Source organism: Columba livia, chromosome 15, assembly GCF_036013475.1.
Source record: "Columba livia isolate bColLiv1 breed racing homer chromosome 15, bColLiv1.pat.W.v2, whole genome shotgun sequence".
In the NCBI taxonomy this organism is placed as follows: domain Eukaryota; kingdom Metazoa; phylum Chordata; class Aves; order Columbiformes; family Columbidae; genus Columba; species Columba livia.
In genome coordinates, this window is record NC_088616.1 from 3,636,993 (window position 1) to 3,664,295 (window position 27,303).

A 27,303-nucleotide genomic window follows, 5' to 3' on the forward strand; every position below is an offset into this window, starting at 1 on the left:
GAGTCAAAACCAGGCTTTAGGCAGCGTCTGAGCCAGGCTGAGCTCAGCGGGGAACGCTGCCAGCACTGCTGCAATCTCTCCTGCTGGGGAATAACTCTACCCCGCTGGGCAGCCGCTGAGAATTCGTTCCATCCGTCATTGCAAGAGGAAAGTTTTGTGTGTGCGTGAGCGTTCGCAGCGTCAGTCTGACCTGTTCACACCCCCGTCTGGTGTCTGTCCGACGCGTGCGGCTCCGCTGCCCGCACCTCACCTCCCTACGCTCAGCACTCACGCCCATATACACTTTAAATATCACGAGAACATACATTTAACTTACAATGACCATTTATTTAAAATTACCTCTACTTTTTGTAGCTGGTGTGTATTGTTGTGACAGCTTTCTGAGACAAGATGTGCCGTAACGTAATGCATATAAATACTTATCTATTTCATTTCCTCAAGATGAAAAAGATTAATGAGCTGTTCCATTGTTATGTATCTGGAGAAGACAAAAAGATAGCAGTTGTCTTGCATTCAAACTAGAAGAAAGCTGTGCTGATTTAAGGACTCTTAGGACAGTGAAATACAGCGCCTAATTAGAAGTATTTATTTATGTTCAAAACGCTTGGCACAGGACGCTTGGTCACAATGTGACTTTAGAGCATTGCATTTCAGAAATGGGTTTTTGCCAGACAGGCCATAAAGCTGAAAGGGAAAATTAGAAAACTAAGTTATCTGAGATGTCAGTCAACATTTAAAACTGGAGGAAAATAATCATAAGAGGAAGGTCTCTCCCATCTTTTATACTTTCAAGATGAACACAGGTGAGAGGCAGAAGAGCAAAGTTCAAGGTATTTATGGGGTTTTTTGTGCATTCGGACCGAACCATCTGCAGAGATCACTAGACAGTGGTAAGAGACGACTCCCAGAGCCTGTGATTTGGCTCAGACTTATCTGCAGGGCTGCACTTCCCTGCAGCCACTGACTGATACATGTGAACCGCTCTGAACTCAAACTTGTATTTCTTTTGCTCAAGGTAAGCTCAGTGTAGACAAACCCACATCCCCCCTTGGGCAAGTCCCTCTGCGCTGTAACCACAGCGTCACATCGTGTCTGAGTCCCCAGGTCCCAACACGCCAGGGGCTGCTCCGCAGGGCAAAGTGCTGCTTTCCTGCAGAAAAACAATGCGCCAGGGACAGGGGGTCAAGAGGATCCCCCGGAGTGCTGGGACCCAGGCAGCTTTCAGTCCTCTGCGAGGATGGAACAGCCCTCGGAACTCGGTGACCTCCCTGCGGTGTCACAAGGTGTCCCGCAGCAGCAGGCGGTGTCCGGGGCTGCGAGGGGCTGCGCTGCGCCGCCTGTCCCGCTGCAGGATGGAGTTCCTGGGCACCACGCAGGTGGCCAGTTACTGTGGCTCGAGGAAGAGCTGCCTGTTCCCAGACCTGCCTCCCACCAGCACCACCAAGGACACCTACCAGTCCTACTACCTGCCCGGCTACCGCCACCTGTGCTCCTGGCGGCCCAGTCTGCTGCACAAGGTGGTTTCGGTCCCTCCCGACTCCGACAACCAGTTTAACCCCAGCGGGCGGCCGCCCACCATCCTGCCGGCACTGCGCTCCAGCCTGCACGCGCGCTACAGCCCCCGCGACTGGCACCATGCGACCGCGGCCCAGCTGCGAGGCTCGGAAGCCTCCAGGTACTGCGCTGGTAGGATGAACACTGATTCCATGAGACTGATGCAAGATAAGGATCAACTGACTTATCAGATGCAAGAGGACAGTAAAAGAAACCTGGGGCAGAGGATGTCCAACATTGACTTCTGGAGATCTGAGCTCATCTATGAGCTGGAGAGTCTGCTGAAAGAGACCCAAGCCTTGGAAACGGCAAAGAAGCGGCTTGAATGCGCTGTGGATGAACTGCAAGGACCACTGAAGGTAGGTTTGACACAGCTGGTTATTTCCTTTATCTCTGTTGAATACTAGTGTGGCTTTTACTGTTATCATCAAAACACATCTTGGTGAAATGGGACCCTCACGCAAGAAGGAAGCCTGGCCACCATGGGCTTTAAATATGAAAGTCAACAAAGACACCTCTCCAGACATTTCCACGCCTCTTCTCCTTCCTTTCTGCTTGAGGCCGAGTGTCCCTCAGGCCTGGCCAGCCCCCTCAGAACATCCCAGGAGAGCAGAAGGTGGCCCTCTGAGCTGCAATATCCCCATGTTTTTATCTAGTTCTGAACTTCCTGCTGTCGCTTGGTGGAAATAGTATTTTTGCTTAGGACATCATACCATTTGTCTTACACTTTGAAGTTCTCCAAAATCTTAAAGGTGAATTAACTGCAACACAAAAAGCCACAGTAATATCAGAGTCAATAAATGATGCTAGGAAAAACTCAAACTGTGCAAAAACTAGAGTCAAAGTTATCGCATAAATAAGTGGAATGCTGCCGCTTGAAGCTATGTCTATCGTGGTTCTAGGCAAGTACAAACAGAAACCCCAAATTCAGTATTCAATAACAACTCTTTCAGTTATCTGTACTGGGTCAGAGTGGCGGGCTGAGGATGCTTTTATTCAGGGAACATTTTCTGCTGAAAGGTTTTGTGCCAGTTGATGCTGTTTCATTGCTTAGTATGGTTCTAAACACCTGGATGAGACATGAAGAGCAAAATTAATCTGATGGGACAGGCAAACTGAATTCCCAGTTCAACGATGTAGTTTTGCAGTTGTTCTCTTGTACAGGTATGAAACTGCCAAACCTTGGCATCGGGTAAGGGACGATGAGGGGGGACGAGATTAAAGGATTTGCTGTGGATGACTGTACAACAACACGGGTGTTTTAATCCATACCACTCACAGCAAAGCTTGGGCTTGTTGAGATGTAGGAGGCCTTGCTGCATGTTCATAAGCAGCTAATCAAACGGCAGCTAATCCTGGAGAGCATGTATTGTTATGAACAGGGAAGTAGGAATGAGGCACCAAGGCAGATCAGTTGAGCCAACAGAGCCACCTCTGATTCTGTGTGACCCCAAGGATGGTCCTTGCCTGACATCAGCACAGTTCAAGGTATCACGGCACAACACTGAGCCCATCACAAATGTCCCGTGTTTGCTCGCAGGTCGCGCTGGAATGCCTGTACTACCGCGAGAAGAGGAGGGAGATAGACTTAGTTCATGACGACGTGGAAAAGAACCTCATAAAGGTAAGATCAGACTTACTAGTTTAGTTTTCAAGCTGTGGAAAGAACTAAAATCCAACTAAATATTTATTGGGGTAAAAACATTGCAATAATTTCTTCCTTTCATTTATTCGGAAGGCTGAGGGGGTGAAAAGAGAAAGAAACTTGGTGAAACTATATATAGCGGGGATAGTTAATGTTCTATTCACCCTTCCTGGAGGAAAAGGAACAGCCTCGCATCCTTGTGAGGTCTTCTCCAGGTCTGTCTTCCCTGCTCCTGTAGAACAAGGTAGAAACACGTCTCTAGATTGTTTTCGGGGCCATGGCCTACAAAATCTCAGAAGTTCTTAGGGCTTAAAATAGAAAATGCTGGTTTACTACCTCGGTATATAGATGGCATTACTGAACAAAGAAAATGATGATAGTAGTGATTGCTAAATCTTTTAAATAAAAAAAAATAAATAACATTTTGATAACATATTTAAAATAAGTTTTATTGGCTGTGTACTTTTTCAAAATGAAAAGGAAAGGCTGTTGGCCTGGTCTCCCAGGCATTGCTCTGGCTGTGGAGCAAGCGAGACCTTGACAAGAAAGGACAACAAGGGTTCATTTTGTAATAACTGGAAAGCCTGCTGGGAACTTGCTGTCGCTCCTACACGCACTGTACAAGTGCACAGGCAGAGCTATGTTTTTAAATCTGGGCTTAGTGAATTCCAAAGAATTTAAACCACTTTATTCCCTGTTTCAAAACTGTGCACACTTAGGTAAGAGAGTATGTTGGGCTAAACCAGACTTTTTAAAAAGAGCTGGAACACCATAATGTTGGCTGAGGGTTTGTAATTACCATCTCGGCATAGTTTTTTGTGTGGTTGGTTTGAATAGTTTTGTTTATTTTAAGCTGAGTGGAACCTGGCTTTGAATTTCTATGGCTGATATTTATGGTATTGAAGTATATTACAATATGTTTCCTTAGGGAGCCTGTTTCTGAGATCAGATATATTTTTAATCTACTCCACTATTAGCAAAATATTTCTGTTGCTCTAGAAAAATGTAGAAGTAGTTAGAGAGGGTAGTTTAATGGATTAAGGTTCAGGTTTCAAGTATCTTCATTATGCTTAAGGCAAGCAAAAATTGCCTTTGTGTTTATTAGAATGACTCCATGCAATAAAATCTATGAACATGTTTGATAAATATAAAAATGAAATATTATAAATCTATATTTGTAATAAATATGAAAAGCCATACAAAACCAAGTCAAAATATACAACTTTTTAGTGCTGAGAGAGGGACCGAAACACATCCTTTCTTGACCTACATTGCATTTGAGATCTGTGAGATGGTTGCAACATCTGAAATGCAGAATAAAAAGGGTAAATCCACTAGAAGAAATGAAGTTGAAGGAAAGCACTGACACTGTATATTTTCCACTGCAGGAGGTCGATGTATTCAAGGAGTGCCAAGAAATACTGACAAAACTCGCACAGAAAATTGGTCAACAGCTGGAGTAAGGCTTTACTTTTAATCCCTGTTTTAAAGATAGGAAAACTGAATTCAGTGTTAGCTATTACCTAATGACAGATTGAAAATAGCAAAAGCAAAGACTTCACCTGTTAGATGCTCATTGCCCTCCACTTCTAATTCCTACCGACGATAGAATTTGTATGTTAAACTGCAGAAGAGCAATAATTACTATTTAAAGGTGACTATGACTCAATTTTTAAAGTCACGCTTAATCTTAAATCCTTCATTAAAATTAGGGGCACTAAAATGATAGCTTAGTTCTGCCAATGTTGCCATGTGGCATGTTGGACTGTAGTTCAAAGGGGTCTTTTTAAATTACAAAACTAAATTCAAAGGAAATTTACCATAGAGCAAACAAACAGGAATCTAATAATATAATAAGGTATGAGAGGAGTTATGGAATGGACCTAAATTACTTTCATGTGTATTTATAGATGTTTTTGTTATGGGAGGCTTTGGAATTTATTTCTTTGAGAGTGCACAAATATCCTAGTAAATTCAAATAATACATAAGCCTTATCATTTAATTGGTAAAACTATTCTGAATACAGTGTTCTGTTAACTATGCAGAACTGCCACAAATTTTAAAAGTCGTATTTATTTGACGTGACCTGATTCTCAAAAGAAGCAGTTCAAGTACACGCAAGGAAGAGAAAGTTGTGCAGTTCTTGATTATTACATCACGGGAGAAAAAGACATAAGCAGATTTTATAAACGATTATCTGACTAATGGCACTCAGGGCTCGCATGAGTCAGGTCCGATGCATTTCTGCAGTTCATCCCACCACTGCAGTACATTGGGGGCGTGATCGGACCAAAGCCAAGTTCACATTTGGTGGCACGAGCTCTGCCTGGCTCTCCATGGCATTGCTGGGTACCTGGGGTTCGGTGCTGTCACCACACCGGCAGACCCACAGTGCTGACAAGTACATCACAGAAACAGCAATATTGGCAAAAAATGCCCATGTGTCTGCTGTCTTCCTGAGGCACTGGAAAGCAAGACTTTGGTTGTTTCTTCATCCACATTACTCCCATTCCAGCCCAAGGTCTGCCAGCTCCGCCCTCTTTTTGGAAGAGCCAAAGCAGATTAAGTTACTCCAAAAATTCCTTGTGGGTAAGAAAGCGGAGATGGAGTGACATATTTCCCTCCTTGTGATCAAGACAAGCAGAACTATTTAAACAGCTCTCCCGGTGATGTACAATTTGAATTATGCTGAGTGACTTTGTGCCCCAAATCAGGAGAGATGGGAAACCACGGCTCTGCTCTGCCCCGGTCTTTCTCACTCCCAGCTTTGCTGGCACGAAGGTTGTCACCCAAAGCTCCCCCTTTTGCTCTGAAGCCTTCCCTCATGCCACACAACAACTACCTGTAGTTTGTACCCTTGTGTTTGTCTGTCATCAAAATGACAAATATTTCTACAGGTAGTGAGTTAAAGACAATTCTTGGGGGGATACTGGCTAGAGGCCAGAAGGGATGAGTGGAACAGCAGCTCCCTCTAGCTAAATTACAGCACCAAGCAATTTCAAGGCACTGTAAATGCCAGCAAACTTTAAAATGAAGCACCGTAGGAAGCTAATGAAAGCAATTCACTATTTAGCACACCAGTATTAGAGGTGGTTTAGATTAAAGTCTTTCCCCTTCACAGTATCAACAGAGATGCACAGCATGCCCTGGAGCAGGATCTTGCTGACAAAACCTCAGCCCATTTCATCGATGAGAAGTGTTTCAACCTGAGGAACACATCGGACAGCATCGCCTTTTACCATGGAGTGGAAAAAATAGATGGGACGTGAGTATAAGTGGCTGTTGTAACTTTGTCTTTCCATGCTCCCTGCTGGAGGTGGGAGCCTGATTACAGCACCAGTCCTGGCCTTACCTTTGAGGAGTGATAAAGAAAGAAGTGGCTTCTGTCTCTGTATGGCCCTGGTTTTTCTTGGTGTGAAACCCTCCAACCCTCCATCATCCTGAGATATTCCCTGCCCCCTCAGAGCTGCTGTTGTTGGGGCCAGGCAGGAGCTGGCAGCCCTGCAGCAAAGCTGTGAGCTGAGCTGTGATTCTCAGTGAGGAGCATCCTTCACAGCTGAGGTGCTGCTGGATCCTCACCTTCAAATCCTTTGTGCAAATAATGGAATTATACAATCACTGTGGTTGGAAAAGACCTTTAAGATCGAGTCCAACACTGTCAAGTCCACCTCTAAACAGAATCACAGAATGTCAGGGATTGGAAGGGCCCTGGAAAGCTCATCCAGTGCAATCCCCCCATGGAGCAGGAACACCCAGATGAGGTTACACAGGAAGGTGTCCAGGCGGGTTGGAATGTCTGCACAGAAGGAGACTCCACAACCTCCCTGGGCAGCCTGGGCCAGGCTCTGCCACCCTCACCGGGAAGAAGTTTCTTCTCATATTTAAGTGGAACCTCCTGTGTTCCAGTTTGCACCCATTGCCCCTTGTCCTGTCACTGGTTGTCACCGAGAAGAGCCTGGCTCCATCCTCCTGACACTCCCCCTTTCCATCTTGATCCCCAGGAATGAGTCCCCCCTCAGTCTCCTCTTGTCCAGCTCCAGCTCCAGAGCCCCAGCTCCCTCAGCCTTTCCTCACACAGGAGATGCTCCACTCCCTTCAGCATCTTGGTGGCTCTAAACCATGTCCCTAAAAATACCTCTCTCTGGTTTTTATTTATACTGTTCTGTGGTCTTCAGGTTCCAAACCCACATCCAATAAAATAAAAATTCAGCTAAGGTGTGCAATTAAGTGCAATGTGGTAAGCAGCATGCAAGTGTACACCAAGGATTATATACATTTTCTGTAAAAATAGCTTGGGTTATTTAGCAATTAGGCCATCGATATACAGAGATAGATATTACACAGGATGATCAAAAAGATTTAGCACAGCTTTAGCATTACAGCCTGAACTAAAGTTACTAAGCTAAAATGTCCCAATTGTATACAGTTTAAAAACTGTTTATTAGTAGTGGCCTCATCTAATCCAAAAGCAACAGCAGAGGAAAAGCAGCTTACAATAGAGGGCAGTGTTTTTGTGCTAATGACTTGTTAGTTCCCTTATCACTCTTTAACATAGCAATGCTTGAATGGTGGATGTGCTCCACAATCTCAAATGATAATGACTCTGTCTTGCTGGAAGGAGAAAAAAAATAATCAGTATTATTTGTTTACTTATGCTCTGCTTTTCATTAAAAGATCACCTCATTCACTGCTGAAAGGAGGGCATATCCGAAGGAAACTTGGCAGGGATTCTGCTGACTCTAGTAACACTACCTCCTTTTAGGACTAGCAATGAATAAAATTATTCTTGTCAGCTCAGGGAAAAAAGCAGATTCATGTGGGTAAGTTTTACAGCCCTTTTCCTTTTCCACCAACCATTACCCAAAGAAATGCCATTTTTCATTAGGATTTTCCAGAAACCGCTTGGCAGACTGAGCCATACCTGCAGCGCTGGGGAGCGGAGCAGGTGTTTTCTGCCTCAGCAGAGCCAGCCGGATCAATTGCAGTCTGAAAAGGCAGTGTTAAAGAACAGATTAAGTACTAACTATTTCAGATAGTCAAGATGGAAACCTACTTGGAAATTTATTTTTCTGATGAGAATATGAAAATAACCATCAGGCCGTAGAGCAGGGGTGTCAAACTCATTGGCACTGGGGGCCACATCAGCCTGGCGGTTGCCTTCAAAGGGCCAAATGGAATTGTAGGACTGTATAAATGCCCTTTGAAGGCAACCGCCAGGCTGATGTGGCCCCTGGTGAAAACGCATTTGTCATCACACCATAGAGGGGTAAAAAAACCCCAGAAAACAAAACAAATCCCAATACCATACAGAAAGTACACTGAGATTGTCTGGATCAGTAGCTGCGAGTAATCCCAGCTCAGATTTAGTACACTGATTTATGCACTTTATTATGGCACCATGCTGGTTACCTAAAGCTACCTAAATAAATGTGTGGCACTAAGGAATTCCAAATCGTTTAGGAAGATCAGTACTTCAGTTTGGAGAGAGAGGAATAGACTATAAAAAAACTGAAAAAAGGGCTCCTGAGAAAACAAGTGCTGACAAAATTAACTTTTTCTTTTTGCATCCCTTAATATTTATTCTCAGTGTTCAGTTAAAACCTAAAGCAAATGTGGAACTCAATAGATAGTGACCTGTCCCTGCAGAGTTTAACAAACAGGCATAACTCTTAGGAGGAAGTTTTATGTGGAGAAATAAGTCTAAATGCAGGCAGAAGTTTGTCTCAGTGTTTCAGTTTGGCAAGTAAAATATCTGTACCTTTCCATAAAAAACCCTAAATCTTTCTGGGTGAAGGGAGAATGACTGGTAGGCTGGGTGCTGCAGTGAAGAAGGTGGTGAACTTAACTCCAAAGAGTCACTTCTGCTGTTCCAGTTCTCAAGCTGGGGGCTCAGGCTGCAAGTTTAGAGCCCCACAGATTCCCAGTTTGGAAAGACTTGACTCTGGGATTTATGTTCATAATGATGTTCACCATGATATTGAAGGCCATCTGTGAAGCGTGGACACAAACCCAAGCACCCCCAGGTTTGTTTACACGCAGGATATTGTGGCAGGAATGTTCCTGGGTGGCATTTTTCAGTGCGGGAGCCCTGTATTCAGTCTCTGTACATTCATCGGCTTTTCCATAGCAGAGTCAGTTCTGCCCATCTCACAGATACAATGAATTTAACTGTAACATCCATGTAAGTTAAAGCAGAGGTGTTCACTTGACTGCCTAGAGAAGTGGATGGAGGTATCTATCCAAATGACACAGAAGGACAGTGTTGGGGCTGGGAGATAATTCCAGTTCTCCTCACTCGGAGGTCAGTGCCTCATCCATTTCCCTACTCTCATTCCTTCTGGTGATGAAGGCCACTGGGATGCCAGAGCCACATGCTTTATTATCCAGATCATTCATATCTCATGAGATAGGGCTGCTCTGCTAGCAGACCAGAGCTGTGTAACCATCCTTTCTCCTGCGGTTTCTTGCTTATTTTCTCTAAACTAGGTTGGGCTCTCATGTTCTCTGGTGGTTGGCGACACTTAACTCAGTTTCCCCAGGATAAAGGTTTGGGTTCACAAAAGTAGATGATATTTGAATCTAATTTGATGGTGTGCAATGCATAGGAGATCATGCTAAATAACGTAATGATCCACTAAGGCGATAAGCTCTCTGAACGTTGTCACAGAAACGCGTCAAATCTCAGCTGAGATACAGCAGCAGGTTTGAACTCAGACCCTCACCCAATCTGTTAAATACCAGAAGAAGGTGTGTTGCTGACATTCATACCTGATCCTGAAACACTATTTTCAAGCATCAATAAGCAAGAAGCATGCAATAAAAAGTTATTCTTCATACAGCAAAACATAAACCTACTTACTCTGAAGTTGATGCCAGGGCCACAAAGACCTTTAGTTAGGAGCCACAATATCCAAGTACACCATAGAAATTCCATTGAAGTAACAGCTCTCCAAGATCTTCATGTGGTGTTGCCAAATCTTTGGTTTATAGAGGGAAAAAAAGAGAAAGTGGGTATGAAACCAGTAGAATCACCTGATGCGTGTGCTCGCACAATTCAATGAATGAACACTTAATCTCAGTGTAATTATTACTCAACAGAAAATAGCTCACCTAAACTTTTATCTTTTGTCTTCCCCTTATTTTAAATTTCCTTCCAGTATTTCAGTTCCTGCAACATGGGCTAAATTCAGCGAAGACAATATCAGGAACGCTCAACACGCAAGGGCCAACTCTGTGAAGCTCCGAGAGGATGCAGAGGTTGCCCTGGAGACCACGTCTGAGGAGATGTGGAACCAGTACGTCAGCACCAACCTGGCCTTTAACCACCGCATCGCTGAAGTCGCTGATGCAAAGAACAAACTGCAGGCACAACTGGCCAAGGTAAGAGCCCCTAAGAGGTGGCAGCTGTGTATCATCTTAGTTGTACCTGAGAGGCGCAGAAATTTTTGGTGTTTCCATCCTTCCTGCATTAACATCTCCTCAGAAGATACACCTGTGTTACTTGTCCTCATAGGGTGAGTTTGAACCGCACACACCTGAAAAGAGCTCACTCCGAGCCAGGCAGCCTGATGGGATGACACGGTTTTACAAGAGACCAGGCAACACCTGTCCCTAATCACACACTGATTACATTCATTGGCAACTCACAGGTTTTAAGTGGGGAAAAATCTTTTACATAGTATTTTTTTCTGTTTTACATTTATGGATTATATTCCACGGCCATTTCCTGATGCAGAAATAGGGCATGATTTTTTTTTAAACAGTGAGCTAACTTTAGCAAGTGCAAATAAAAAGGCCACAAACAGTAGCACATTTATGTGGTGTAGGGGAAAGAGAAGACGAAGTTTTTGCACTTTCATTTTGCGGCATTATGGGAAAAGCCCTAAATTATCTACAATTTAGAAGTATTTACATACAGAATGTCATTAGTCCACCATTGACACCAAGGTTCCAAGTTTTCCTCTCGCTTTTGATAAATACATTTCCACATTTTTAACCTGCATTTTGGCTGGTTGTGGTTGGAAAGCAGCTATTTTGGAATCGGTCAGACAATGAACTTTTCAAACATTTGTTCTGCCTTTTTCTTCATATTATACAAGGCAGAAATGCCACAGAAGGAGACAGACCTGCTTTAATCTCTATCTGTATTACCTTTTCAGTAAGTTTTCCCTGAAATAAGTGACATGTTGGAAGTGTATTACTTGAATTTTGAAACATATGTTCCAAAGATAACAAGAGGTGCTGCCTCTGTACTGACAGATAAAATCTTAAGCTCTCAAGACTCGCTGTGTTACCTTCATCTGATTTCACCCAGAGTTTAGTAAATTCTTCCATTAAAACTCCTCTTATATAGGAGTCCCATGTTCAATCATTTGTTTCAGTGCAGACTTGGAAACAATAGAGTTTTCCTGCCATTCTATTTGCAATAAGTGGTTTATGATGTTTTCAAGTTTATTTTTAGAGACATTTAGTGAAGTGCAAACTAACCAGCTAAATATGTGTTAAGTTACAGCACAAATTATTTTTTTTTCCCTGCTTATAAGGCATGAAATATGTTGAATTTAGTTTTTTGTATGTTTTTAGGTTTTATATGGTCTAGCCAACTACAGCAGTTTGTCCCTGAATTTGCCATCCATCTACATTTCTCATGGATTTAATCTATGGACATTTGCTTCACGTTTTTTATTTGCCCTTTTCTAATGCTTTTAGGTGCCCTTTTTATAAAAGAACCTACATGGCATAAGGTAGCATAGGGTGTACTTATGGAATAATGAAGTGCGTTTTGAGATATTAATGTACAAACAGGGATTTTGTTATGGAGCCCAGCTTATACTGTGACATAACTTCTGACAACTGGTATATAATGGGAAAAAAATTATATCCTATGCTGTTACACCATTAAATAGTAACAGTAAGCTATCTGGAGAAATTAGAGTAATTAGATTTGTATAATGAATGATTAGTTTGTATGCTACATATGGTTAAAACAAGTGTCAAATAAGATTGCACTCGATGAACTAATGCTGCTGATAATGCTGAGTTACTAGTTCACAGGTACACAGCAGATACTTTACTCATCACAAACTCCATAGTAATGTAGTTACATCAGAATAACAAAATTCTAAAGGAGAAGAAAACTATATATGCTGGTGAGGAGTAATTCAGACTGGCCAGTGTTGTCAAAAGAAAGAAAAATACAATATTGAGCAAAACCATTGCTGGCTAAGATGTGGGTGAAGTTCTATGGTAGAAAGGCCTTGAGGTGCTGGAGCGAGCGGAGAGAAGGGAACGGAGCTGGTGAGGGGCTGGAGCACAAGTGTGATGGAGCGGCTGAGGGACCTGGGGGTTCAGCTGGAGAACAGGAGCTGAGGGGAGACCTTCTGATCTCTGAACTGCCTGAAAGGAGCTTGGAGCCAGGGGGGTCGGGCTCTGCTCCCCAGGAACAAGCGCCAGGAGCAGAGGAAACGGCCTCAAGTTGCGCCAGGGGAGGTTTAGATTGGATATTGGGAAAAAATTCTTCATGGAAAGAGCTGTTGGGCATTGGAACAGGCTGCCCAGGGCAGTGATGGAGTCACCATCCCTGGAGGGGTTTAAAAGGTGTTTAGATGAGGTTCTTAGGGACATGGTTTAGTGCTGGAGTTGGGTTATGGTTTGATTTGATAATCCTGAAGGTCTGTTTCAACTGAAAATATTCTACAATTCTATACACCTTCTTCCCTGGTGCTGTCTGCCACAGCCCTTCCAGGACTGCTGTTTAGAAGGTTGCTGGGTCAATATTCCAGCTCAAGAGTATCTGATAACAAGTATGTTATTGAGGGCTCTGTGTGAACAGTCTGCAGCACTTCTTCCAGCGCTTCCTTATTGTAATAACACTAAATTTGTATTTCTCATAGAAACAAAATGTAAAGAAAAACAGTGATCCATTATTATTCTGCTTAGTTGTATTCTAGAATATTGTCTTCCTTGATGTCTAGACAAGTGTGTTGTATATACCAAAAGACAGACAGACTGTTTCTGTGATGAAGGTATCCTGGTTTTACTTCTATCAAGCATCATGCCAGGAGTTTTGCCAAGACCTTCTCCATCCATGACATAATGTCTCCATTTCAGGTTACAAACTGTACAAGTCTCAGAGTAATAACTGCACCAGCAGTCCATCTGTTTTTATAAGCATTTGGTCTGCTCCTAGTACTGCTGGAGGACTTGTACCTCAGTTTCTAACCTGTTCCTGCACCATTTACCTTGAGTTGCTGAAATACAATTGAATAATAGACTCCAAGTCTTTCCTGTTGGAACTGATAGAGGTTCTGCCAATTTAACCAAGGTTGACACTACAGAGTGTTTTCACACCATTTTTAGAAGCACATGAACAAAATACAGTCTTCGGAAAAAAAGATTTCAGCTAGTTTGCCTTAACTAGACACGCTTTCCAATTCAGGGAAGCCAAGAGATTCACCTAAGAACCTTTCCTCGTAGGCATCTGAAAACCAGATTTTTTGCTCCTTAAATAACTTTCTCAAATCCTGACATTCGATCTGCTTAGCACACAGCCTTTGACTCTTTTTCATGTCTGAAACAGTCTGAACAAGACTAAATGCCTTCAATTTCTAGTTACCAGATGACACGCATGATGAAAAGATGCATACAGTGTCATTTTATTATATACATCACCTGTCCCCTCACATTTTTTACTATGAACATACAAAGATTTGCATTTAGTTAGAGGGATTGTTTAGCAACTTAGAGATGTCTTGGGGCAGATCAGATGTGTTTTTACCCTTTATTTTATGCTTGGAATTTGGTCCGAATCCCAATACTGAACAGGCTCCAAATTCAGATCAAGTAACCAGGTCAGCACAAGGGAAATCTCCAAAGAGTGTTGGTTGTCAGTGATTCCCACTTGCTTTTCTGCATTCCTGGTCCAGCTGCTCTCACTGGTCCAGCTCTCTCTCACTTCCCCGCTGTATTCAGGAAATTGTCTGAGTGCTCCTCACTTCAGATTTTCACTGCCTGCTGTTTGCCTTTTCCTGCCTGACACTTCTGTGCGGGAAGCCGCTGGTGAGGCTGGCAAACCCCATCTATCAGAAGTCCGGGAAGTGATTTGCATGGGGAACAGTGCAAAAGGATTAAATTGCTTTTGTATAATTTTGAACAGTCACATGCAGAAAGGAAACACTGTCCTTAAAATCCTGTTCTATATGTGTCTCTGTCCAATTGACAGTAAAATTATTCCCTGTCTATTTCTGCTAGATTTTTGTCTGGAGAACTAGGAGGATTTGCCATATTTATAGCGGCAATCAAACAGGGTATATGGGAGCAAGGGTGTGGTACAAAGCATTTCCTCCTGCAGCTCCAAAGCCCAGAAGTTATCACAGCTGCAAGAATGACTAATGGACTGGAAAACAAACAATGGATGGAATAAGTTCCTCCACTTTCTCCTTAGCAGGCTAAAACCAGGGATGTCAGTAGCACTAGATGACACTGCTTTATTTAGCTTATCCCAATAACATTAGGGATAAGGGCAGAGAACTTGCTAAGTCCACAAGTATATCTACAGAAGAAAAAAGAATCATAATAGAAGACTTGTTGCTTGAACAGAAAGAAGAATCAGTGTTCAGTCAAGAGCCAGACGAATCTAGATGGAAAACGTAACCACTTATTTTTCAGAGCAAAGGAATGCATCATTGCGGCAGCTTAGCACAGCCAGATGGCTCTATTAGCACCAGGAACTCAAATCAAGATCAATGTTCTCCCTGAAAGCTCTGATCTCTCTACCATCTCTGGCTTCCAAAGAGGAATTTCTACAGGACAGACTGGTGACCTGCAGACAATGCAGAACTGAGACTTCTTATCCTAAGACTGAAAACATCCCATTTTTCATTTCTGTCCCAACTGCACAAGTCTATGATTAATCCATTTTACTTGATTCTGGGATTAATCTTGATCATAACAATGTGAGACTCATCCGGAATTTGGACAGCAGAACCCTGGAAATACGAGGTGCTGGAGGCAGACACCCAGCTGTGTATTTGGCAAGGGTTAGATGACAAACCAAAGCAGGTACTACAGCTCTGCAGATTTCACCGTCACTGGGCTCACAGAGCACGTGGTCAGCTGGAGATGCAAATATTCTCCAAGAGTCTAATCCCAACGTGTGACTCTGGTCAGGCTCAGAGCTGCTCTAGGACCAGATTTTTAGGCAGGTGAACAGAAAACAGTGTAACAAATTGATGTAGAATAGGGTGGTATGTCGTCTTCAGCATGCCTCCAGAAACAGTCTATGCCAAGAGACATTATGGTAAATATATTTTACATCTAGTGTAAAAGTACACAAATCTTTAGGAAAAGGAGGAAAACCTTTAATCATGGTGCCAGCCCCTCATTAATATGTTTGCATTTCTTTTCCATATAGTTAATATTAACGTAAATAGTTACGTTTGCTTCAGTCTCGGGAAATAACCAACAGGGCAGGATGTTTATGTACATCACCTCTGGGAATCAGTCAGACCAGACAGTGAGTGACATGTTTACATAGTCCAGTATTTATGCCGAGCCTAAACGGCAGCTTATCTCTGCCCGCTCCACCAGCTGCGCAGCGCTCAGAGCGGTTCTGCGCCCCGAGGCTCAGCACCCAGCGCCAGCCTCCTGCCAGCCCCGCCGATCAGGGAGCCAAAAGGTGCTAGAAAAACAGGTACATGTTTAGGAAAATGATGAAAAAGTAACCACCTGCTCCAGCAAACAAGTGGCCATGATTTAGAATATTTCCACTCGGCTCCCTGAGACTGTGTGCTGTTAGAAACAGAGCTGCTCTTTGTTTGCTTTAACCCCTGGGGTGTGAAGAGGCAGAATATTACATCGATATATGAGGGAAATTAACTCCGCCTTTTCTTTTTGCCTGGTATATTTTTTACTCTATACCTGAAAAGCCTCCAGGATTTACTAAGTTACACCGTCTCTTAAATAAGTTACACCATCTGTTGAATAAGTCATCCCCTCAGTGTCTCCATCCTTCACATAATTCTAAATTTAAGAAAAATAGTATTTATAAATGTAAGAAAAACCTCTCCTGTCTTAGCAACTATTGAGTATTTTTATCCGTTGGCTAGAAGAATTGAGAACACTTTATATTTACACAACTTTCTTCTAATTCAACAAATAAACCTACTTAATTTTACAATTAGCATAAAATATAGACTGAAAGCCAGGAAAACCTCAGTGGCAATAAAAGCAGCAACTGCCTACCGCCTCTGAAATACTTTTCAAGCTTCTTATCTGAGAAATTCTGAGAGGAGCCCTCCTACAGCTGTTAAAAAGGACACAGCCTGTTCCTCTCAACAGGAATAGAAAGAAATACTAAAATAGGAGGGGAGGTGCCATTGTAAGCAATGAGTAAGGGAGGTGCAGCAGTGTCGTGAGCTGTGGGAAGGAGTATCCGTGTAGCAGATACTTCACTCCACAAAAGCTTTCATCTCGGACCCCAAAGGATCTTCACATCTCTTTTAAAATATATTTTTGTTGATTGCTTTTTTTCCCCTTCCTCTTTTTATGCCTTAAAACCTCAGTTATTCATGGTTTTTCATGTCTCTTCATGGTGACTGGGTATACAGGTAATCTTATCATTTAACATTGGAACCTGTGTGAGAGTGAAGTTTCAGATGATTAATGAAGAGTGACTCAGAAGCATTCGGGAAGGTATGAGCTGGTTGGTGCAGGCAGCTCAAACTTGCCTGGAAAAACCTGTTTGAAGGAGGAAATAGTTCTTTAAGCCAGGAATAGACTTTTGCCTAGAAACCAAGAGAAAGCACAGGTGAAAGTGAAGGCACTTGCTTGAAGACAAAACCAGATTTCTCCCTCCTAAAATTATTGCTTAATCTCATGAAATCATAAAGACTTGCAGAGACTAGGTCAGGGTACAAACTATTAATATGGCAAGTGGAGAACCCAAGCAGGAGGAGGTGGCTCCTCAGCACACCTGCGGCAACGCTGCTCCACACGGATCGGCGCCAGGGGAAAATGACGTGGGGAAGGATGGAGGTATCTCAACCAAGTGACAGCCCTTGCGCATCAGGATGTACCCCAGTCGTCACGAATCCAAGTGTCTTTATTTACAAAAGAACAGGAATCTCACAGGGAGGGACACACAGCTGCTAAGTAAAGGCAGCCTGGAGTGAATGGATGTCAGGCTTTGCTGGCGTTGATGTAGGAGATAGAACTTATTTCTGTCACAACATTTATGTGTGAGAAACTGGAGGCGGCTGCTGCTCCTCCCCTGCAGCTCGTCACACTCGGGCAGGTCGTACAGGCTTGGCAGAGGAAACAGGATTTAGTTCAAGACAGCAGTGATCATATACATTTATAAACCAGGTTCTTATTCTCAGAAAGGAGCAGCTTGCAGGAAATATAGACATACATAGCAGCTTTTCTAGAAAAGAAGCATTTTCAGGCTCTGAAGGTGCATAAATACATTGCATTGGCTCTAAAGTCAGGGCCAATCTCGCTTACCATGACTGGGTTGAAATTTCTTTAATGACTAGAAAGTATCTCGTTCCTGACAAGAATCTAAATTGTAGAGCAGATCCATGAGCCACAGCCATCTCTCTGGCACCATCTCTTTCTAGACACATCTTCTCTCTATAAAGGGATGTATGTCCATCTCTCAGACGAAGTAACTTAAAACAGAGCATGCGCAAGGCCCAAACTGCCTGCTTTATTATTACTTTTACCAAGTTTAGCAAAAATACGTTAATAACATAGCACTTAATTTTGTTCTCCTAAATGACAATGCGCTCAAAACCACAGCACCCAAAACCACAATGAAGTATAAAATGGAGGGGAAATACAACAGAGCTCCGACACTTACTCTTCTTCTTTGATAGTTAAAAGTGTAGCAAGGAGGTATGCAAGGAGTTAAGCATTTCCTTGTACACAGTTATGACTTCCTCTGTTATTTTGAAAATATTTTAGAAAATCCAGGCCAAGTTAAATGCTCCCATGTTTTTCTCCCCCATTAATTTTAATAAAGCTGTTTTAAAATAAACAGGACCAATGGAAAAGTTAAATAGAAAGTGATTGCATATAAATGTGAAATTGATAGATATTTTCAGAAATTAAAGTAGAAAAAGGCATACTGCAATTCAGTGAAAAGAGGATTTTTGTGAGATTGTAAACCGTTATATACCCTGGGCCCTCTGTTTCAGCCTATGCTAAACAGACCAATCTATGTAAGGACATAGACTAAATGTCCAGATGTATATTTAAAACCTTATTTGTTTTAAAAGTATAGTATTTACACTCCAATACTTTCCAATTTTCTGTGAAAATGTCATATTTAGGACAGTTCTAAAGAAAAAGTTGGTGATTTTATAGGTATCCTTTGGTACACGTAGAACTTAGACCGTGCTTTAGCTTTCAGTTCTGTTGTCTATAGTTATACCAACCCTATTCCCATTGTTATGAAGCTTTATAAATAAGCTTGCAATATTCCCAAGTCCAGGCCTAGCTCTCCACTCCCAACACGCTTGATGAATTGTGCACTGCATCAGTTTGACGATACTTTCCCTGGGCACAAACTAAACTTCAGCTTCTCTTACCTGTGAAACTCAGTCATCCTGTGGTTATGCACAACAAATGTATAAAAGTTACTGCTCAGAACAATTCCAATTCTGCTTCAACACAGTTAAACTATCTGAATGCATTACCTGCTAATGTCTCATTCTGTCAAGTGCAATTTTATTTTTCTTTAAAATGTGCTTTTCTTCTTTTCTTAAAAGATTCTGGGACTATTTCCCACCACCATCTGATTAAAAAACAAAACGAAAATTGATAAGTCATAAAATAATGACCTTCAATTAAGCTTCAAAGGAAAGAAACAAACCCCTAAAACCAACAAGAGCAAGGGACGTGGTAATCTTGGCCAAGAATTTGTCTACAACATGACAGTAAAGCCTGTCAGGTCCAAATTAATTTCAGATTCAAGCTCTGGGTTATACTTTGCCATATATCATAGGTTTTGCTTTGAAATAGTGTGGATATACACCCTAAAATTAATTGTGAAATCAGTCACAGTTACACTATTTATTCAATTACATATGATAACTTCAATAAACATAACTTCTACAAAATAATTTGGTTGAAATATGGAAACAAGTTTAAATAACTGAGAGGCAAAACATTAAATATAAAGACATTTTAAAAATGAGGAGGCACAAGACTGTCCCTCCCAGCACATTACCTGCCTGCTGCTTTTTGCACTCAGATACTAAACACTGACCAAACCTCAGAAACAACCAGGAAACAAGGGAGCTGTCAGACTGCAGCATTTAAAAATGCTAATGCTGTACGTAAGTCTACCCTGATTACATGATGAGTCCGTCTCACTGTACCCAGCTGTCCTGGGTGAAGTGAGAGAACAGTGGGAGTGCAGTTTTCTCCAAGCTCTCCAGAACGCTGCAGCACAAAACTTCACTCGTGTCCTGAAGGGAACGTGTCCAGCGTTCCCTGCCCCGGCCAGTCCCTCACCCTGCTCGAGGAACACGCTGCTCAGCCGTTGGTTTTGCTTCCTGCCCTTGGAGGCCATCCAGAAATGACATTGGCTGGTGCAACGCTGTCTGGTGATCCTCCCCGCCAATCCCTTCGTGGATATCACATTATCTAAGTCGTTTTATCCAATGTGTGGCCAGAATGAGTAATCAAAAACTGCTCATACAAAGCTGCTGCGATGTGCTGGAGTTGGTTCCCCTGAGGACATTTTGCTTTGTCTGTCTTAAATGACGGCGTTTTGAAAAAAAAAAACTAAGAAAAGAATTGAGAACACACAATGAACCTAAGCCACATCCACTCATGTGTAGCCAAGCAGGGCTTAAAGGTGGATGTATAGTTTCGTATTTGAATTTTGAGTTCACAGGCAGGTTTAAACAACATTTTCATTGGTGAATGAATAAGGGTTTGCTCAGTAGCACTGATCGATTGCCTTGGTTGTGCATAACGTGCTTGCAGACAACTCCTGCCCTCTGAGCAGGACACTGGAGCATCTAAGGAAGTCGTGTGGCACACAAGTATAGTTGCTGCAGATTGTGCTGACACAAAATGTTATAAAACTGAGTTTTCAGTGACTTTTAGATAAAAGCTCTCTTTTCATGACTAATCATCTACTGAATTCTGAATAAAGAGAAGCATTTTCTCACAGACGATATTAATTTCATCCTCGTCTCTAAGCTGATTAGAACAATTAGCACTAATTAGGTGTAAGAGAGCTTATAATTTAACCCCACTCACTGAACGATTTGTTTTGATCTATATTATCACAGGACAGAAGGTATCAGCACAGTGTTGGCATTACATGGTTACCTGAGCACGAGCGCACTTGTGATCTGGGGCATGGCTCTGGGGAGCTGGTTTCACAGTCGTGGTTCATTTCTAACGAGGTGCTCCAGGCCTGCTTTAATCGCACTGTTTCACAAAGGTGAATCACCATTTCCACCTGCTGCCCAAGAGAAAAAGTGTTTTACTACCAGTAAAGGTCACAGTCTGAACCACAAAGGTCCTACCCACAATCTGAACTGAGACTGCAAGCCCTCTGTTCCACCAGAAATAGAAACCAAATAACCCAAATCAGCTCTTTCTGAAGTTGAGACATAACTTTGCTCAGTTCTTACTGGGCTGAGATACACGCTGCTTTGTTCCATTGGACATGGCACTTAGTGCCATGATCTAGTAAACGGACTAGAGTTGGACCAAGGGTTGGACTCAATGATCTCTGAGGTCTTTTCCAACCCAGTCGATTCTGTGATTCTGTGATTGGTTTTATTTGGAATGACACTTTATTAAAAACAAATCCACCTGCTTACAATTTGCTCCAAATTGTAAGGAGAATTAACGCAAGAGGCTAACAGGTAACAGACCCGCGTGGCAGTGAGTCTGTTGACGTGCGTGCAGCGAGGCGTAGGACGGGAAACGCCGCCGCGGTGGCAGAAGCTGTAACATAAACACAGGAAAGGAGGACCCTGCGATGCCGCGGGTGATGCTGAAAACACCGCCTGGCCTTTGCCTCACGGCCTTGGGGCGTCCCCGTGGACCCACGGGCTTGGTCAGCAGTGGGAACAGTCCTCTCCTGGACTGACAGGTGGGACAAACTCTCCACACATCACCTTGGAGCCGGACCCACCTTTGGCATGTGCGGGTGAACACGCTGGATTCTCTTAGAGAGTTTATATTAGCAAAGTTCTCACAAGAGCACAAACTACTCAAATTCTGCTTCTGAGCAGCACAAGACCCAAATCCTTGGTGTTTTCAGGGAAGAGGATGTGGCCTTGATGCACAATGAAGAATATTTAACTTCATTAAGTCTCTTCCCCTTGTTTTTTATCTATAGAAATAAGTATGTGTAACTGGTAAAATCATGAGCAGGATGTAAAATAATGTATCTAACAATGTGCTCTTATCAGAAGTAGTTCCTCTGCAAAACAAATAGCTACCAAAGTGCACTGGATTATCTGCATAAATATTTCCTGTAAAACACAGCTAGTTTACAGGGATTATCTAATTAAGAAGGAACCACTGCAGGAAAAAAAAACTTATAAGAAGAAATTTACTACTGTTAGTCTCACTTTCTTCCAGATGATGTTCCCTTCATAACAAAACAGGTTTTTTTCCCAGCTGTCTCTAAGCAATAAATGCTCCTTTTTGGGTGAAGATGCTCTTAAGCTCTGTGAGAACCAACCTTGGACCCAAAGGGCTCAGCATGGTGTGGAGATCTCACTTCAGACCAGCACAATTGTGTTCATACGCTGCTCCTTGGGGTCCAAAATGATTCATCTCTTGGAAAATTGTGTTGCTGTAAGGGCTGAACTGGTGTGGACAGCCAGGAGATCTTTCGCATTGCTCTGCTATACAACATCAACAAGCCCTGAAGGATTCAGACTGGGGCAGGTTCCCAGCATCCTTAACTCTTCGGCTTTTGCCGAAAAATAACCTTTCAGCAGCAGGAACTAACTTGACTTTCAAAGCACAAACATCATTAGCAAACTTGGTACATCTTAGTGTGTAAGCAAGTTGTAGCAGCATAATTTAGGTCACATTACACCATTTTTAGTGGTTGTTAAAATTCAAGTTGCGTTGATTTTAGTAGACTGGCTGAGAAAATACATCAGTTCAATTTGTTCTCTTCCATTTTAAAGCTGTGTACGGGAAAAGCCTGAACAGGTTGTGATGAATCCTGATCAACGAAAGTAACATAATAATCAATTGGCTGGGAAATGTTACCCAAATATAAACATTTTTTCCCATCTTTCTTTTGTAAGACTGAACAAAACTTTTCCCTTGCAATTTCTCAATTTTGTTCGTAAAGATTAAAATATGTAAGAAACACATACAGGATTCTCAGGGATAACACGATTATATGATAACATGAACAATGACTAAAAACTATGCTGTACTAATTCCATGGGCTTCTCCTTTTTGGTGATGTTTCACTCCATATCTTCCCCATTTACAGAAAATAAGCCTTTAAAGGAAGTTGGTCTTGTCTCCACAGCTCCCAGTGGAGTTTTCAAAACTCTGAGAATTTAGTTTCAGTGTGAAAACGTGACTTATGTTCATATGTTCTTGCAGCAAATGTCCCCAAATTACTTGGAATATGAAACAATTTCAGAAAGGATAAATCTGATTGCTTTGGAATTTATGGGGCAAAAGAAAATCAGAATTGGATGAAGGTTTAAAGGACAATGATAGTTTATTGGAATTTCACCTTTGCAAAATGTTCATAGATCAAGCAGCAGATTTTTTTTATTTAGGAGTAAAATGAAGCGAAGTAGAAATAACTCCCTATAAAGCTATAAACACTGCCTCTATGAAAACGGCTTCATCACAAGAACATGGTTGGAATTTCTCATCCCAATAATTCAGTGCTTCTCTTCTGCTTGTATTAAGTTTATATTCCAATTTGCCTACAAATGTCTTAATTTTATAATAGGAAAGAGATGATGCATTTCCTAGTGGATGTTGTTCACCTGTTTTTCAGGAACAACCTCATTAAATGCTTTCATATGATGTATGAGTGTACAGCCCCCTCCTGGCTTTGATATGATTGCCATATGTCCTTTTTAAGAAATGGCAAGATCAAGCCAACGTTATACAAATCCACCTGATTTATGAGTTTATGGTAGTCTCCTCCCCTAAATTAAGCAATTAACATGCCAGAATTGAAGCAGTTCCTACAGGAGTGTTTAAAAGAGGGGGCGCGTTCTTATTTTGTATGCACGTGAGGCTTAAAAAACGTTCTGCTTTGTTCAGATCCTTCAGGAAATCTTCCAGACAGAAGATACAATCATGTTACTGGAGAGATCCATAAAGGCGAAGGAGTACCCGCTGAAGGTGGCCCAGACCCGCCTGGTGGGAAGAACTAACCGGCCCAATATGGAACTTTGCCGTGACGCACCTCAACTGCAGTAAGTAAAAGCCAAATGACTCCATCCCTCCCTTCAGGAACAGGAAATTTAATGAGTGTGAATCAGTTTGATGAGATGAGAATTGCATTCGTTACATTAGGATACAATTAAGAGCTCAATTGCATGTTGCTGGCTGATACCCTTTGGGGTTCAGTCTCCTGGCTGAGTCGGGACTTACGAATTAATTCTGCACTCTATGAAACACAAGACTTCACTTCAGGAAAGACCTAATTTTAAGAACATGTTATCCAAGACAAAATCCTGTCTTTTGATGCAAACAACTATGTAATGGTCAAGCTCCTTGAAAAGTTAATGCAAATACAAATGAGGGAGCATTTCTTACTGCTTCAACTAGTTTTCAGCTGTACAGCAACTCCGGTATCATCTTTGCACAGGTTAGCTCCTTTGGCAGGCATTTTGGTTATACAGCATACATTTTGGTTACAGAGCTGTGGGGGCTTCCCAGCACACGTTGGCATCAGCTGGGTGACCCCTGTATCATGTACAGAGTATGTGTTGTGTCTTTCCGTATATACAAGAAGATACCCGAGATAAAAGCCTTCCTTCCCTAGTCACCAAAAAAAAAGGTTCTTCTGAATGTTAATCCCATTTATCTCCCTCCAATTCAGCTGGAACACAGCAGTGATCCAGAAGAACACTATCAAGTATATCTTATTTAAAATACTGCCTTCAAAAAGCTCCGGGGGGGAGGTGGGGGTGGTCCTGAAGAAATACTGCACCAGGGTTCCGCCCACAGATGGAGTGAACTTCACGGTCTAGTAAAAGAGTTTTGCTTATTTTTATGGAAAGTAGAAAACTACTCCCTTTTATTTTTGTCCCTAGCAAAATCTCACTGTATACAACAGCTTCACGTACAGTAAGATTAATGAAGTACATGATGCTTAAACTGAGTAGTTATATTATTTTTCCTAAACACTGTTTTATCAACGTGAACAGCTTCAATTTAAACAAGGAAGAGGCAATAAATCATAGTTTATTGTACTGGCGTCTTTTCACTTTTTCTAACTCCTTAAACCATAAATTGTACAACGCAATATATATATTTTCAGCCTCATACCTCCCTAATCAGATCTTGACATTTCCTTTGGCGCATCCATATATTAGTTTTCTTCAGTTTCATGCTCTGCTCCCCACATCCATTCTGTCACAAAATATTGGTCTGGATTTGAATTCTTTTATATCCCTTTGGATAGCTGTATTTATATGGCTTTTCATATCACACAAATCATGCCTGTTCTGGATGCAGGCGCTTAGCTGTGAAAAACAAGAAAAACTTCTGATTAGACTGTAGCATTCACTCAGCTGCTACATTTACTATAGGAGCAGATCATTTGCCACTTCAGTTAGTGCCGCACCATCAGTTATGTATGCAAATATGATAGTATCAGCATTTTATTAAAACAAACAAACAAAACACCAACGGCCTTAAACATTAATACACTTCTCTGAGTCTCGTTCTGTCTCTACTCCCTCCCTGCAAATCTCTTCCCCAAGAGTGTCTGCAGTGGTATGATTGACATCAGTCGCTCAGCAGGATCGTGTGTAGCCAAGAGACAAAACTTGCTTGATTTAGGATGAAAAACAGTGTCACATTATACTTTCTTCCCACAATTGCCAGTGATGCTGTTGATGTTCCAAAGGGTCCTGTCTAAAAAAGTCTGGAAGGTTCATTTGAAGTCACTGGGACATTAGAATGTCTTTTGATGTTTTCGTCAATTAGAGTGAAAGGATAAACATGAGATACTTAAAACCAAGTAGTACCCAGGGTTCTGAATCAATCTAGCTCCTCCTGGCAGCTATGGGAGAGCTTCCCAAGCTGTTGCACAGCTATTTGGAAGTATTTTAGCCTTAATATACACACAAGTTTTCTGTCAGTCTTATATGATTTCTAATATTTTAGCCAAAATGTTCATACAAGGACACCATTTACTAGATGTAGTTATATTGCCAGATAATGAGCACATCCTGCTCTTCCTCCAGTGCATGTGAATTTTGCTCGGCCACAGCTCCCTAATCCACACCAGGTTGTGCTGGATGCTTTAACTGATCCAAATTCTTGAATATTATGGTCATCGTAACTCAACATCTCAAATAAAATATATTTCTTAGAGACAAAATCCTATCTGAGAAAGCAAAACGTTTTGCTAATTCACTTAATGATTTTTTTCTGCTTTTAAATACTTTGTTAAGTGTATTTATTTTATGTGAGAATTAGACCAATAGCTCAACTGTAATAGGGAAAAAAATATCAAATGAACCATTTCTTTGTAACACGTAATTGTTATCTGAGTTTGCTGTTTATTTCAAAGGAAGTGCTGATGTTGGCACTTGTTCTCAGTGTGTGCTGCCAACTTTGTAGTTGAAAGGATTAGACAGAAAACAATTAATAAAGTCCAGTTTTTCTGTGCTGAAACAACTGGGACTATCCCAAAACATGTTAAAGTGGAGTCTGGGAGAAAAGAAAATAAAAATGAAAAGAATCTTTTTTACTGTCTATGGTGCACTGAGCAATTAACAGAACATCAGACAAAACACAAAGCTGACAGTATCAGAGTTTACCAGCCCAGTGGCTACACAAGATTTGCCACATCTCCACTGATAAACCACTGGAAGAAATGGGGCGGGTATCAGCTCACAGAAAATCTTGATTCTAGAGCTGCACATGCAACAGTTATTCCCATTAACAGGAACATGGTGAGTGGCTGCTGAAGTTATGTGAGCAACCTGTCCCCTTCTCTTTTTTCAGGCTTGTCACTGAAGTTTACACTATAGATGACACTTTACAGACCCTAAAGCAACGTCTGCAAGAAGCCCGTGATACTCTGCAGATGTTGATGGTCAACAAGTCCAAGCTGGAACACGACATTTCGGTGAAGGCAAACTCCTTCTTCATTGACAGAAAGTGCATGGACATGCGCAAGGTTTTCCCCAGCCCTCCCCGCCTCATTGGCTACACTTAACCAGCGACCTTGCATATCCCATGCATGTCAAAGTTGCAAAGGTTGCAACTATTTCCTCAAGGAATTCACTATTATTCTGTTTTTGCAAAAATTGAAATCCTATAGAAATAAACCAATGAAAACTGAGATCAAGCCTCTTTCCTTTGCACAGCCTCGTATTCTCAACTGTAGATGCTATGAACTCAAATAGGATTAGTAGACTTATTCTAACAGAATCAGACCACACTAAAACAACCACACAGATATCACAAGACATATATACATGAGTTACTAGTTAGAGAAAACAAACACCATACTGCAAGAGAATTAGTACAACACAGGATTTAACTGGTCAGATAACGTGCCATCTGTGTTTCAGTCCTTGTCTGGAAAAGTCCAGTTTAAATGCTCTCCTCATCCTTACACTCTCCTCCTGTCCAGCAATGCTAGATTTGGGGTTTGAAATTAGAGGAGGAGGAACAAACTTGTTTCACAAAAACTGAAGAGCAATTTCAGTGCGACAGCTTCAGGCACACAGTATTTACAGAGAAGGAATCCTTACATCCTTACCTCTCCTTTTCTTTTTGAATTTTCATACAAGTAAGTACGAAGATATTTGTGTGAAATATTTGTGACATTTGCCCAAGTCTGAAAGGTCTTAACTATTTAGAAATATGTACCATCATTAGGTGTCAAAGG

The 27,303-nt window shown here is 41.8% G+C and overlaps 1 protein-coding gene across 1 annotated transcript; it reads left to right on the forward strand.

Moving 5' to 3' along the window:
* The first annotated feature begins 1,163 nt into the window (after window positions 1-1,163).
* On the forward strand, window positions 1,164-26,751 carry TEKT5 (tektin 5). The gene is made up of 7 exons (XM_005508467.3): window positions 1,164-1,913; window positions 3,095-3,178; window positions 4,588-4,658; window positions 6,322-6,465; window positions 10,358-10,580; window positions 23,490-23,644; window positions 26,412-26,751. Exons 1-7 carry the CDS (start codon window positions 1,164-1,166, stop codon window positions 26,623-26,625), a joined length of 1,641 nt encoding a protein of 546 aa, XP_005508524.2. The 3' UTR covers window positions 26,626-26,751.
* Window positions 26,752-27,303: the final 552 nt, after the last annotated feature.